This window comes from Podarcis liolepis (assembly GCF_965112155.1).
Source record: "Podarcis liolepis genome assembly, chromosome: 4".
In the NCBI taxonomy this organism is placed as follows: Eukaryota; Metazoa; Chordata; class Lepidosauria; order Squamata; family Lacertidae; genus Podarcis; species Podarcis liolepis.
The window spans coordinates 78,667,754-78,682,326 of record NC_139558.1 but is presented as its reverse complement, the minus strand read 5'-3'; the positions used below and the strand labels follow the sequence as shown (position 1 = coordinate 78,682,326).

Genomic DNA, 14,573 nt, shown 5'->3' with positions numbered 1-14,573 from the left:
GAGACCAAATTGCAAACATGCGCTGGATTATGGAGAAAGCTAGAGAGTTCCAGAAAGACATCTACTTCTGCTTCATTGACTATGCAAAAGCCTTTGACTGTGTCGACCACAGCAAACTATGGCAAGTTCTTAAAGAAATGGGAGTGCCTGATCACCTCATCTGTCTCCTGAGAAATCTCTATGTGGGACAAAAAGCTATAGTTAGAACTGGATATGGAACAACTGATTGGTTCAAAATTGGGAAAGGAGTACGGCAAGGCTGTATATTGTCTCCCTGCTTATTTAACTTATATGCAGAATTCATCATGCGAAAGGCTGGACTGGATGAATCCCAAGCCGGAATTAAGATCGCCAGAAGAAATATCAACAACCTCAGATATGCAGATGACACAATCTTGATGGCAGAAAGTGAGGAGGAATTAAAGAACCTTTTAATGAGGGTGAAAGAGGAGAGCGCAAAATATGGTCTGAAGCTCAACATCAAAAAAACGAAGATCATGGCCACTGGTCCCATCACCTCCTGGTAAATAGAAGGGGAAGAAATGGAGGCAGTGAGAGATTTTACTTTCTTGGGCTCCATTATCACTGCAGATGGTGATAGCAGTCACGAAACGCCTGCTTCTTGGGAGGAAAGCAATGACAAACCTAGACAGCATCTTAAAAAGCAGAGACACCACCTTGCCAACAAAGGTCCATATAGTTAAAGCTATGGTTTTCCCAGTAGTGATGTATGGAAGTGAGAGCTGGACCATAAAGAAGGCTGATCGCTGAAGAATTGATGCTTTTGAATTATGGTGCTGGAGGAGACTCTTGAGAGTCCCATGGACTGCAAGAAGATCAAACCTCTCCATTCTTAAGGAAATCAGCCCTGAGTGCTCACTGGAAGGACAGATCGTGAAGCTGAGGCTCCAATACTTTGGCCACCTTATGAGAAGAGAAGACTCCCTGGAAAAGACCCTGATGTTGGGAAAGATGGAGGGCACAAGGAGAAGGGGACGACAGAGGACAAGATGGTTGGACAGTGTTCTTGAAGCTACCAGCATGAGTTTGACCAAACTGCGGGAGGCAGTGGAAGACAGGAGTGCCTGGTGTGCTCTGGTCCATGGGGTGCAATAAGGCCACATTCTTTGGCCTGTGCGATCTGGGACTAGAGGAAATGGCTTTCCAGATGATAACTCTACCTCATCCAAGTCTACTGCTGAGCCAGACAAAGGATTGGAGACTGTTTTTATTTTCTTCCATAAAGAGAGAAGGTTAGCTTCCAACTTGGGATAAAATACCTATGTGTTGGATAAATCATTGAAATGATAGCTTCGTATCAACTCTTTTGAATTTATTTGTGTAGGCAAAAATAGATAAGCATGCTTCAAAAATCTCAGCAAATCAAGGCATGCTGAGAAAAGCACATAAGAAGCTATCTCATACTGAATCAGACTCTTAGTCCATCGATCTCAATAATGCCTACACTGACTGGCAGGGTGTCTCCAGGGTTTCAATCAGGCATCCCCAGCCCTACCTGCAGATGCCAGGTATTGAAACTGGTGTCCTCTGCATGCAAAGCAGATGCTCTAGCACTGAGCCACAGCCCTTCCCCAAAAGAAGGAGGTCATCTCAGAAACCAATTTACATAACTAGCGTCATTATTTTTTTGCTTTGGTGTAATAAATGAACTCTGCAATTACAGTGAAAAATGGTAGGAAAGAGGCATCTGGCACCCAACTGTTTTCTTCCAGACAAGGTTAAAATTACCAGGTTTAGCATTTCTCCTTCCTTTGTCTACTGCTATGTCTTAATGCTACAGTAAACTGATGAGGATCGTTGAAAGCTTTGACAGCAGGTTTATAATTTATAACCTAAACACATGTAATTGGTTATCATTTTTGCTGCTGCCCCTCTTTAGTTTTCCTTGTACCTAAGTAGGTGTAAAAAGTCAACTTTGTGATAAAACTCGAAGATCAGAGGCACACGGTTTTATGAAATAGAGAAAATTGGTGTTTAATATTAACAGAAAGGAAAAAAAGGTTATTTCGGAAATAAAAAATATGGTTGCTCTGGCATCCTGAGAAAGGTGAGAGGAGTGCCTGCATGTGGCACGAGCACCTCTTCCGTTATGTGATTGTTTAGTCTGCTCAGGTGTTGCCTGTTAGCACTCATGCAGAGGTTCCAGTCTCTGTGGCAGGGTACACCATTCTTTCACTACAATGGGATAAAGGCTTGGGAAGATGGAGTTGCTATGTTCCATATCCTTTGACTTCTGAAGAAGATCAGAATTGGCCTGGGGGATGGGTGAATTTAAAAGGGTCAAAGCATAGTAGCAAGTCCCTTTCTCCCTTTCCACGGCTGTTTTAGGTGCTTGAAAACCACACAGGTGAAATATATCATGCAATTACCTTACCTATACTCTGTTGCCAGAGATCTCCCCTTAAAATCATTTTGAGAGTACTCCATTGGAGTTATAAAGGTTAGTTGTTTAATTGGTTGCACTTTGTTTGCTCCAATTTGCTTAATTTGAGTTCTCTCTCCCTCTCCCTTTCTTCTTCAGACTTTTTAATGTAAATATTTATAGGCCTTTGCAACAATGTAGTGTTATGATAGAGCAACTTTCCATAACTTTTTCCTAAGCTTGACTGGGGGATTTCTGATATTCTGAAAAATTGTCAACATAAAACAATTGTTCTTAGTAGGATGAAATGAGATGTAGTACAGTGGTTAAAGAGTGTGATGTGAAACCCTTAATGTAAATTTCACTTCAGCAATGCACCTTCTAGTTGGCCATCAACAAGCTGCTTTTCTCTAGAGCGCAGTCTCCTGTCTACAGCATGAAGATGATAATATTGGCCTACCCGGACACGAATAAACGACTAAACAACAACAACAGGCCTGTTGCAGGGATTACTAAAATAATATATGTGCAGCTCTTTAAACTCACAGGGAAAGTACTATATAAATGCTGCTCCTGTTAATAAATATGTCTAGAGACAGCCTTTCACAAAATTGTCATAAATAAAATGGCCAGCAGTTTAGAAAGTAAATTATGGTAATAGTTATTATTAATAAAAAGTATACATTGAAGTTATTTACATATTACAATAATGGGCTGTAAGTATTGCACTGAAGAGTGGAAAAACCTGGGTTCAACCACAAATGTTACTGGTTGACTTTGATCCATGTAAAATATCTTAGCCTCACAGGGTTGTTGTGCGGATGAGGAGAAACACCATGTATGCCACACTGAGCTTTTTGGAGGAAGGGAGGATAGAAATGCAGTGAATTAAGCTGAAATGTTAGCTACTGAATATGTTTGTCAGTTTCAGGAAATAGGGCACTTCGATTATGTTTGATTTGAAGCATTCTTAAAACTAAATGTGACTGAAATCAAATAAGTAATATTTACATTTGTGATATTTAGCTCTTGATTTACATATAATCTACTTAGCAAACTATTTGGCTCATAATTTAGGCTGTCCTCAGTTATGGAGTGTCCTCATATCTTTGATTTCCTTGTGCAGCTGTGGGTAGGATGGTAGGAAGCCATTTGGAATGTTTGGTATTCTTGAATCAGGAGATAATCTATATTTTTCACATAATTATGTAAAAAAATAGTTTGTCTTTTACCATATGCTCAAAAAAATGAAAATATAACAGTAGAGAATAATATTATCCCTAAGATCTGGAATTCCTGTTTCTGGAATGCTATAGATCATTTGAATTGGGAAATTGTTCAGTGGCTTCTTTTTGAAAGAAGAAGCAAGTACGCAGGTTGTAGCTACCTGGACTCATTTATTTAAAGGTCAGAACTGTGTGTGCCAGGTAGGTGGCCTATCTTAAAACCCCATAACTACCTTGTTGCTCTCAAGTGTGGTGGAGGACAGTAACCTGTTACTAGTGTAAAACGAAGATTTAACTCTCATTCCAGTCAGCTTCTCTATGTAGGAATGTGGCACACCATCCTGTCTTTTACCTGAGGTACCAAAATGTCTTAGGCTGGCTCTGGAGTTCAGTTTCATAACATGTTCATCACGGTGTGCCTCTTAGGTGTGCCTCTACCAGCACACCTAGAGTTTTGTCCTCTATTGATAAAAGATTATTGATACAGGAATGCTAATTTTCAAGCTTAGTTTTTTAAAAATAATTTTGTTTTGCAGAGACTCCTGCTGTATTTCCAGATAATATAAAAGAAAAAGAAACTCCGACGCCAGTTGAAGATATTCAGCTGGAAAGCTCCATTCCTCATACCGATTCTGGAATTGGAGAGGAGCAAATGCCCAGTATCTTGAACGGGACAGACTTAGAAACAAGCACAGGTCCTGATGCTATGAGTGAATTACTGTCTACTTTGTCTTCTGAGGTAAAGAAATCTCAGGAAAGTTTAACAGAAAGCCCCAGTGAAATTCTGAAACCTGCATCCTCAATATCAAGTATCAGCCAAAGCAAGGGCATCAATGTCAAGGAAATATTAAAAAGTCTGGTGGCAGCCCCTGTTGAAATTGCAGAATGCGGGCCTGATCCTATTCCGTACCCTGATCCTGCACTAAAGAGAGAAGCTCAGCCTATTCTCCCAATGCAGTATCACTCCTTTGACAGGTATATGGCATGATTGATTCACTTACTATGATATATTCATATCGGCACTTGAACGTATATATTGTGTGTAATATGTTGATAAAGACTGTGCAGTGAAAATACAGCTGGTTTACATCTATGTGCACTGCCTTACTATAAACAGTCCCTATTGTTTATGGGAAAGGTATCTGGATTGCATTGTGTCTTTTAACAGCTAAGTCTAATTAGTAGTCAATGAACATATCTACTTTATAAAGCTATAACTTTCCTCAACATAAAACAAAGCTTTTCATCCTGAAATACAAAAGTGAAAGAAAAGAGCCAAAAAATACAAAGGCAAATTACCCAGTCTTCACAGTGTCAGCCACTTAATTTTTTCATAGTTAGCTTTAAGACCATTTGCATCAGGCAGTCTTTCAATCAGAACCTTATTCACTGGACCCTTACCACTCCCACATGCATCTGTTATTAACTCTTATTGTAACGAGAAGGGGGAGAGAGTGTAATTAAAACATTCATCTCCCAGAGTGGCTGGGGAAACACAGTCATTTGGGTGGGGTACAAATAATAAAATTAGTAATATTATTATCATTTATAAACTTAAGGAAGTATACAGGAAACTTCAAACACTTGTTAAAATAGTCGTAATGCACTTGGAGAGAATTCATTATGCATGTTGATCTGTATTTGCAAATCATGTGTTTTCTTTTTAAAGTTCATTGCTGTAGTTCCTACTGTGTATGGTATTGCCCAGTTCACACATCATGCTAAACCATAGTGGGTAACCTCTAATGTGTTCCACCATCCCCTGTTCAACAAATCAGGACTGAGCACATGGTTTCATAAACTTGTTTGACTCAGTTAACTAGAAATAGAATACAGTGGTGCCTCGCAAGACGAAATTAATTCATTCCGCGAGTTTTTTCGTCTAGCGAATTTTTCGCCTTGCGAAGCACGGTGTCAGAAAAGTTTTGGAAAAGCTTCAAAAATCACCAAAAACCTCAAAAAAGGCTACCACACCGCGTTCTGTGAGTTGCTCCTTGAAGTCAAGTCGCAACTGTATTAACGGTGTTAAGAAAAAGGAAACAAACTTGCAAAAAACGCAAGACGTTTTCGTCTTGCGAAGCAAGCCCATAGGGAAATTCGTCTTGCGAAACAGCTCAAAAACTGCAAAACCCTTTCGTCTAGCGAGTTTTTCGTCTTGCGAGGCATTCGTCTTGCGGGGCACCACTGTAAACCAGAGTGTCCCTAATTTGGTCATAATGGTAAACTGCAGTTTCCTCAAAACTGAAAGTGGAAGCTTTCAATCTCGACATGTGTGATAGAGGAAATGAGGTTTGCTCACTGCAGTTCCTACAATGCTAAAAAAAAGGGGTTTGACATGACCATCTGTGTTGGTTTAACAAGAAATATGCTAAACTTATTTTTCCAAAACTATGCATGCAGCTACTGGCCACGGGCTTATTCAAGCCCCTTTGATATTACTAGAGAGTCTTAACAATCTCATTATTAGCATTCTGAACCACTATCTCTGCAGGATTGTGGTGTTTCTTGCAAATTTCCAAATCACTGCAGGGATTTTTTTTTTTAGAGCATTAAAGTATCTAAATGCCAGGTGTTTTTCCCTCCAGTTGCTTAGTTTAATGATAAACTGTAAAAAATAATAATGTTTAAATGTCCAAAATCGCACAGAAATTAAGCGCTCATAATCATACAGAAGTTACAACGAAAGGAATATGTTGAAGAAACAGAAGTGGTAGAATCTTAACAGTGCTGTCCTATGAAACATTATGAACATTATAATTCATTTCAAAGTACACAGAATTGGAAATGTAAAAGCAGAGAAACATGTTTCAGCGTATCTCACGGAATAGGTCTTCTGTGTAGTTAATGTATTCAGCAGTTCAAGTACTATCGAATGTAAATGATGAGGTGATATTGATGAAAGGAGGGATTGAGGTCTCGGGGGGCGCTGATGACGGATTGAACAGAAGCGCCCTTGCACTGCACGTAACTCAAGTCTGTCGTCTTCACTACTCAAAGCCATAATGGAAGGTGGCAGTCTGAAATGAGTTGCCACGGCAAAGAGTATTATTTTTGAAATGCTTTCACACAAATCACTAGGCCCTGCATACAACTTAGTTTCATGCTTTAATGTCATCAGGAGGCACAAATTGGTGTGTCTAATTGTTTGCCACCTGCCAGCAAAATGAGCTGCCAGCTAGCCAGACGGGTTTGATTGTCCGTCAGCCATTCAATAGATTGAGAGTGACAACATCAAAAATTTCACTTCAAACTCTGAAGCTTTGAGCAGCTTTTCAGAGACCTCTTCCCCACAAGTGCTTCTGGACAACTGCATTTTTCAATCAGTTTCAATATATTGTTGCCTTCTGCCTCATCTGTCTTAAGGTAGTTGTAATTACATTATGAGCTATATAAACAGATTTCTCTGGCCCTGGAGTCTGGACTCATCTTAAAATCACATCAAAATAACGCGTGGACCATATTTGTAGAAGCACAAGTTGCTCTAGACTTACAACTGTTCTAGAGTAAACATAACAAATTCTCTTTTTATATTTTTCTCTACATTATTAACAAATATGCATATACTACATATTGTCACAGTTACTATTTTTTTTAAAAAAAAAAACCTTAGTGAGTTTACATACTTTTGTAAACCAAGAAATCTTTAATAAAAAAATACATTAGAAAAATCTTCATTTTTTTAGTCTTCCACAGAGAAGAGGTCTGGTATATTACTCAGCGTTGGCTATGTCTTGCTTGAAAGCATCCTGTTGTTAAAGTAACCTTTTTAAAAATAATAATAATACAGAGATTGCAGATGTAAAAATATACTTGTAGATCATGATCTAAAAGTGTGTACACCAGTGTGTTGTTGTTTCTTCCATAAACCCAGTACCAACAATTTCCAAACTGCTTTTTAAACTTCAATAAATTTAAGAAGCAGGTTGCCTAAAAGAGAACATAGCAACATGGAGCACGTGTTATTTGGAAGCAGCTTCCCTTCCACCCATTTTCCCACTAAACCTCCAAAGTGTTGCTTAAACTACAGGGATTTATTAACAGGAGAAGCAGGGGGAGAAACTGTTCATGGTGTGCATTTTAGTCTCTAGATTCTATAACTGCCTTTTTGGGGGGAGATGTTCATTCACAATTTAACTGGGAACTTCATGTAACTTTCACACATCTAATGTAAAAGCTAACTGCATTCAGAGCACTTTAAAAATACACTAATTCTAAAATACATTGCTCAAAGTACAAAATCTTTTGTTCTACATATATTCGTGACCACATATGTAATGAGTAAGCATATGAACTGTTTGCCTTGGCCATTTAGCAATAGCATTTTAAACTCTAAAGAATTCACTAGCCTGCCTGAGCATCTAAACAGGGTCTTTGGATTGTGGCCTTTGTGTATTCAGGCCCTTGAACGTATCATTTGCTCTAAAAGTGTGATTTTTGTTGTATCTAAAAAAATTAAACAGCTCAGTTTCAATACTACTTTTAATCTTAAATTTCTCTTTGCTGTATTTTGATTGTTATTTTATACTTTGAAACTGAAACATGCACAGTAGGATGTTCTGCCTGTTGCACAAATTCTTGTATTATTTTTTTAGCTTTATGTTATACTGCACAGTCCTGAAACCTTTTATTTTGTCACTGATTTATATTTCCAACAAATGTTTACACTAATACAGATAATCCAGTTCTCTTATTAACTAGTGAAAATGAATCATCACTTGTGTGTGTGTGTTTTGTGTGTGTGTGTGTGTGTGTTCAATATATATTGAATATATTAAGATCGATGATGTGTCCTTACAGGAAAAGGGGTTGAACCTGGAGTCAGAAATTGTAGCAACTATACCAGGGATGGGCGACCTTTGGCCCAGGGTCCGAATGCAGCCCTCCAGAGTCCTCTGTCTAGTCCTTGGGACTTTCCCTAGGTTACATTCTCTTCGTGGGCCACATGCCTCATGCTCAAATGCTTTTTCCTGGCTGGAAGATTTCTTTGAACTTTGATAATGTCTCTTATTTGCCTAGTTGGTAGATAGCTAGCTATGGATTTGAGTGGTTGGGTGGAGACCTCTGGCATGTGTGTTACTGGAATGTAACCTACTGTACACATCCATTGCTCTGGCTACTTTTGCTCCCAGAAAGTTGCCACAAGAGAATATATCCCTTAGGCTGAAAAGCATTCCCCACCCTTGCTCTATAACAGGGCAGTCCAATTTCCATTCCAAGGGCCTGGGAGAGTACTTTGACACAGAGCCTCCTGGCCACATACTTCATTGTGGGGCGAGGAGCACGGCCAAAATTTGGAAAACCCCTCCAGCCTTCACACTGCTTTTCCAAGGCTGGGGAAGCTCTAACTTGACTTTGGGAAGGAGGCCGGAGAAGTCTAGGACCCTATCAGGGAACCTCAAAAGCCTAGTGCCTTGCTTACCAAGCTTTGTAAAAGTGGCGTGAGGACTGGAGGGGGCACCAAATATTGTTGAGCGCCGCCAAAAAAGGCCTTGGGGGACCGCATGTGACCCTCGGGCCATGTGTTCGACTACTCTGTTCTAGAACATAAATATTAATTGGCCCTTTTCTACAATGGGGATTGAGTTGTCACAGTAACCTTTTCTGATTTTGTGTTTATTTCTTCCTCTGCAGGAGTGTTGTAGTGCCAGTGAAAAAACCTCCTCCTGGAAGCCTAGCTGTGACCACAGTTGGAACTGCCACAACTGGAGGTGGACTTCCACCCAGTAGTACACCTAATATATTTGCTGCTACAGGAGCTACACCAAAAAGTATGATTAATACAACAGGTATTGTCCTTAGATATTTTTGTGAATCTTGTATTTTTCTTTCTGCTCATTTTTGTTGGTAAAATTTTGGTATCTTTTTTGTGTTTGAAGTACTTCTGTAGTAAGTGCCTCTAAGCATTCTCACTCTCTAACCCTGCTCAGGCACAAGATTATCTCCAGCTGAACAATTTTGATAAGCAAACATACTGCATTTTACATTGGATCCATCTGATCTCCCAAAATTTTCTGTGCAATTTGGTCAATTGTAGAAAAAGGACAAAAATATTGTGGCTCACTGGAAACATTTAATTGTATTATAGTGTGTCGGTTGCCTGCAAATTTCTCTAAGAAGTCTCAGAGTCCTTGACTTTTTATTGATTTAGTGTAAGTCGTCTTATGCTTGAATCTACCTGAGTAGGCATTCATTAAAAAAAAATATGGGGGAGTTAATTGCTACCATTTCTCTCATTTCCCATTTGAAATATTTACTGGAATAACTATTCTGAAAATGTTGTTGTATGGGGTTTTCAGATGTTTAATAACATAATTGTTAATCAAGGGCCCTGTACACGTATTTCAATATAACTGTGGATGATTGCTTGCTCTATGCTAGCTGCTTTTGGGTAAATTATATCCTTTTCCTTCATGTCTTTTCATTTACCCTGTATGTATTATATGTCAGTTGCAAACATATGCCAACAATAATGTCCATAGTAATTTTAGCCTGTTCTAGGCAGCTTTTCTCAGTACATCCAGATGCTGCCCAGCTTATAATATTTCCTAGGGGGGTTTCTTTCAACCAGCACATAGCACTGAACAATTTACTGCAGAGTGAAGATTTCACTTTAGTCATTTAGGATGCAGTTCAAGTCACACTTTCCTGGTAGCAAGTCGTGTTGCTGTTGATTACAGCAGAATTTAAATTGCGTTAACATGCAAAGGATTGTACTGTTTGAGACATTTTCTGTCCCCCAATCCCCCCTTTCTGCTTAGTTTTGTATGATACTGAAAATGTTTTCTTTTGATGAGAAATCAGATTGTATTGCTGAGTTAGAGTAGTGAATTGTCATATGGGGATGACAATAGTTTAGACCTGGATTTTTAATTTTAGTATTTAAATCATGATGAATGTTTAAACAACAGGAATCGGTTTGGAAAATAGTATTTGAAGGTGAATATTTTTGAGCCATGTATGTAACCCTTTCCTGTCATTTGTATTGTAGACTCTTGTAGATTAAGTTATCCTTACTAGCCCCTCCTCAGTACAATAATTTGATATTGAGTCACCCTTCCCCCATGGCAGTCATTACATTGTTATGGGAGGAATTTGAAATAGTTTAAATATATATACAGTGGTGCCCCGCAAGACGAATGCCTCGCAAGACGGAAAACCCGCTAGACGAAAGGGTTTTAGGTTTTTGAGCTGCTTCGCAAGACGATTTTCCCTATGAGCTTGCTTTGCAAGACGAAAACGTCTTGCGAGTGTTTTTTTTCCGCTTTCCCCTCCCTTTTTCTAAGCTGCTAAGCCGCTAATAGCCTTTTAGCCGCTAATCCGCTAAGCCTTTAATAGCCGCTAAGCCTTTAATAGCCGCTAAACCGCTAATAGCGCTAATCCGCTAAGCCACTAATAGGGTTGCTTCGCCAGACGAAAAAACCGCTAGACGAAGAGACTCGCGGAACGGATTAATTTCGTCTTGCGAGGCACCACTGTAGCAGGATGTTAACCTCAGGATGTGAAAGGGAATAGATTTAATCATATGGAACTTTTTTGAGTACTTTCTGGTTGAGTACATTCAGATGGATCCAGACTTTAATCCCACTGAAATTTTGACTAGTTTAAGAACCATTGATTTCAGTGTGACTAAAGCATGATTAATATAGGTTAGTTCCCAGCACCTTACATTGGGGGAAGCATTTCTGCTTAATTTTTGTCTCATGAGCTATTTGTAAAAGAATAATAAGTCAATCGTTCCTGAGTTATGATGTTCCGAAAATATGTTTATTTACTGTGAAGTTGATGCATTGTTTTTCAGACTGAATGTACTCTATTTTGGGGATAGGTGCAGTGGATTCTGGATCGTCATCGTCATCGTCGTCCTCTAGTTTTGTGAATGGTGCTACCAGTAAGAACCTACCTGCTGTTCAGACAGTTGCACCAATGCCAGAGGATTCAGCTGAAAACATGAGGTATAGTTTATAAATTATTCTAGGAGGTGGACCGGTTGGCAGTTTCTAGTGGACCACCTAGAACCTTCCCGTTACAAGGATTCTTGAACAGAGTTCTGGGCTAGGTAGATCTTTGTTTCATCCAGCTAAATGTCCTACATGCCCTTAAGCAGAAATATAGACTCACAATCAAGATAGAATAGCTATACATTTACCAGTTGAGAACCTTTGATTTGCATTTTTTAAATTTGGCATTTTAAAGGATATTGAAATCTTAACATTATAAAATAAAAAGTTAGACCATTCATAACAGAAACCAGCCTACTCCTTTTTCTCAGACAACTAGATTTGCCTTCATATATTTTCATGGAAAACTGGTATATAAATTTAGAAATAAATAAGGTAAAAATGAAGCGTATAAAATATTCTGTGGAAATTGGGAGTTTATGTTTGTGCTTATCAGTGCAAAGGAAGTGACTAGCAGATTCCAGTTTGGCCAAATCTGCTCCATAATGTCTTGGAGACAAAAAATAGGTGGAAATAAAGTAGGTTAATATTATCTTCAAATGTAAGCTGGTTGTCATAAATATCAGTTGTTATTGAGAGCAGGACAAGAGGCAATGGACTTAGGTCACAGGAGGGTTAAATATTTATGATGATCTTCCTGACAATTTAAAATGGATCGTGTTACCTAGAAAAAATATAGATGGGTAATTGTAATCAGAGAGTACAATTTCTCAATTGTACATTTCTCAATATAGAGAATCCTGCCTTGGTGTACAGAGGGCTGGACTAGATGACCCTTTCTTAGGAGCTCTGTAACTGTATCATAGATTGCACTGTATCATAGAAAAGAATGTATTTTCCCCCTTTCCCAATAAATCCTAACTGGCTGATTTCAGAGGGGATTTTAGTGCAAATGGTACAAAGGGATTGATATATTTTGCATCTTTTTTAGGTTTACTGAATGTGAGAAAAGGGTTACTGCAGGGCAGATGGCCAGCTTCCATTGAAATATAATACAGTGTGTAAAACTATGTTTGTTACAAGCTGCTCTTCTGTGTCTTGATAGCCAATCAAATTTTATAAAGCCTATCCATCTTAGTCAAATAACTGTAAAAAAAAACCAATGGATTATGTGCCTAATTTTCTCCTTGCTTACTGATCAATCTAGAAAAAAGCCCGTTATTAGCAAGTCAAAGATTGTGTTACAGGCTTTTTGATAGTCCATTTGGAATGTCGTCTTCTGGCTGGCTTTCTTGGATATTAAAATAGCTATATTGCTTAGGGAATAGTTTATTGATTCGCACTTTGTGATTGTTGAACTGTATTTATTTAAGCATTAATTTCAGAAGTGTGTTTCCTCTGTGATTAAAAATGCTAATAAGTAGAAGTTTCCCCTATGTTTCTTTACATTTTCTTCTATTTCACCATTCAAAATATCATTGGATTTTACATAAAACATGGTTTTCCATAAGTATATATTAAGACAACCTTATTTTTAAAAATATTTTCCTCTTCCTATGGCCTCTATACTGCACAGTTGCATTTAGTTTACACAGCAAAATAATCAATTTATAACTCTCAATTGCTAAACCCCTTTTCTATGTCTCCAGAGATATATGTTGCATGGGCTAAAAACCCTCTTCCCTACGTGATAAGTTGTACGTAATTCTCATACTTATTTATTTTTGTTAATGCCATTTTTAGATTGAGAACACCACACACAAACCAAGAAAAAAACCAATCAGCAATCAGCATAATTCTTTATCTTTCCCCTTCTGCATTGTTTTGTGACACTTCTGGTAAAAATGACATTGCTTTTTTGAGCACGTTACAATGAAAACAAAACGCTTCTTTGGGCAGATAAAATTCCAGTAATGGCCAGTTTTATATATATGCTTTTAATTTGTTCCCAAGGGAAAATTCCAATAATCACAAAGAATACAAGCTCTATATCTCTTTACTCAGTTGGATATCCCATGAAGGGCCGGCTTAGGACATTTTGCCACTTGAAGCAAAACAGAAAATGGGGCCGCCCCCACCTCTTCCTCCTGGGGGCAGATCTGTCTCCAGCCTACGCCATGAGGCGACTGCCTCTCCGAGGCTAATTGGTGGGGTGGCCCTGATTCCATGTATATCTTTCCATGTGTTTTTGTAACAACTGAGTGAACATTATTGGGTGGGTGGGGGGTAACTTTAGGATAGGTTTTGATAGCTGTATCAGAATAAATGCTCAGTAGAACTATGTTGGAGAAAATATACTCTAGGTCCAAGGTGGTTAGGGGGCCCTAGTTTATTACCCAAAACATGAATGTTTCCCCCTAAAATGAATGCTTAAAATAAAGTACCACAAAATATGTCTTGTGACTACCAAAAATACTCCATGTGTGTGTAGTTTCGCAACTCAGCAAAACACCTGCAAAACATTTATCAACCTTGATAAACAAAAATAAAATACTCTGAGCACCTGCAGTTCCACATTTTAAATTCACTTTTTTCATGCTTGTTTTGCTCATTTCCTGCCTTGACCCAGTCACTATCTCTCAGCCTATGCTTCTCCACCTGATTGTTAAGAGACTGAAGGAGGTCTAAAATGGATGTGAAAGGGAACTCACATCAAATGTTTGTTTCTTTAACCAGAGTAATATATCTTTGTAATATAAAGCAAAATATTTTTCTGTGGGACCTCACCCCTTCAGATTAGTATAGCTTCAAGGCTTCAATCTGGCTTGATTGTTGTGTGTAAGCCTCACTTGTGTTCAGTTGAGCTTATTCTCAGGTTGGATTGATTCCTAAAAGGAGTTAGCTTAGGCCTGTAGCCTAAAGTTTTACAGGTTTACCTTTACAGGCAATATGTTTAGGAAAAACATACATTCTGTGTTTTCCCTAATTGCACAGTAAAAAATAAATAAAACCTGCTTCCATTTTCCTAATGGCAAAACCATTGTGAATAGCTAACAGGATTTAAAAATGTAATAGAATAAATTTAATTCTGTTAAATAATAATTTAATTGTGTTAAAAGTATGATT

The 14,573-nt window shown here is 38.4% G+C and overlaps 1 protein-coding gene across 6 annotated transcripts in view; it reads left to right on the top strand.

Annotated features, from left to right (window-relative positions):
- NBEA (neurobeachin) overlaps window positions 1-14,573 on the top strand; it is a 356,767-nt gene that overhangs the window by 100,014 nt on the left and 242,180 nt on the right. For 5 of the 6 annotated variants that reach the window (XM_083498846.1, XM_083498847.1, XM_083498848.1 and 2 more), the window contains 3 exons: window positions 4,146-4,584; window positions 9,241-9,395; window positions 11,435-11,561. In XM_083498846.1, the coding sequence (XP_083354972.1) occupies window positions 4,146-4,584; window positions 9,241-9,395; window positions 11,435-11,561 (721 nt within the window). The remainder of the gene's footprint in view (window positions 1-4,145; window positions 4,585-9,240; window positions 9,396-11,434; window positions 11,562-14,573) is intronic. The other variant, XM_083498844.1, reaches the window with a different exon arrangement.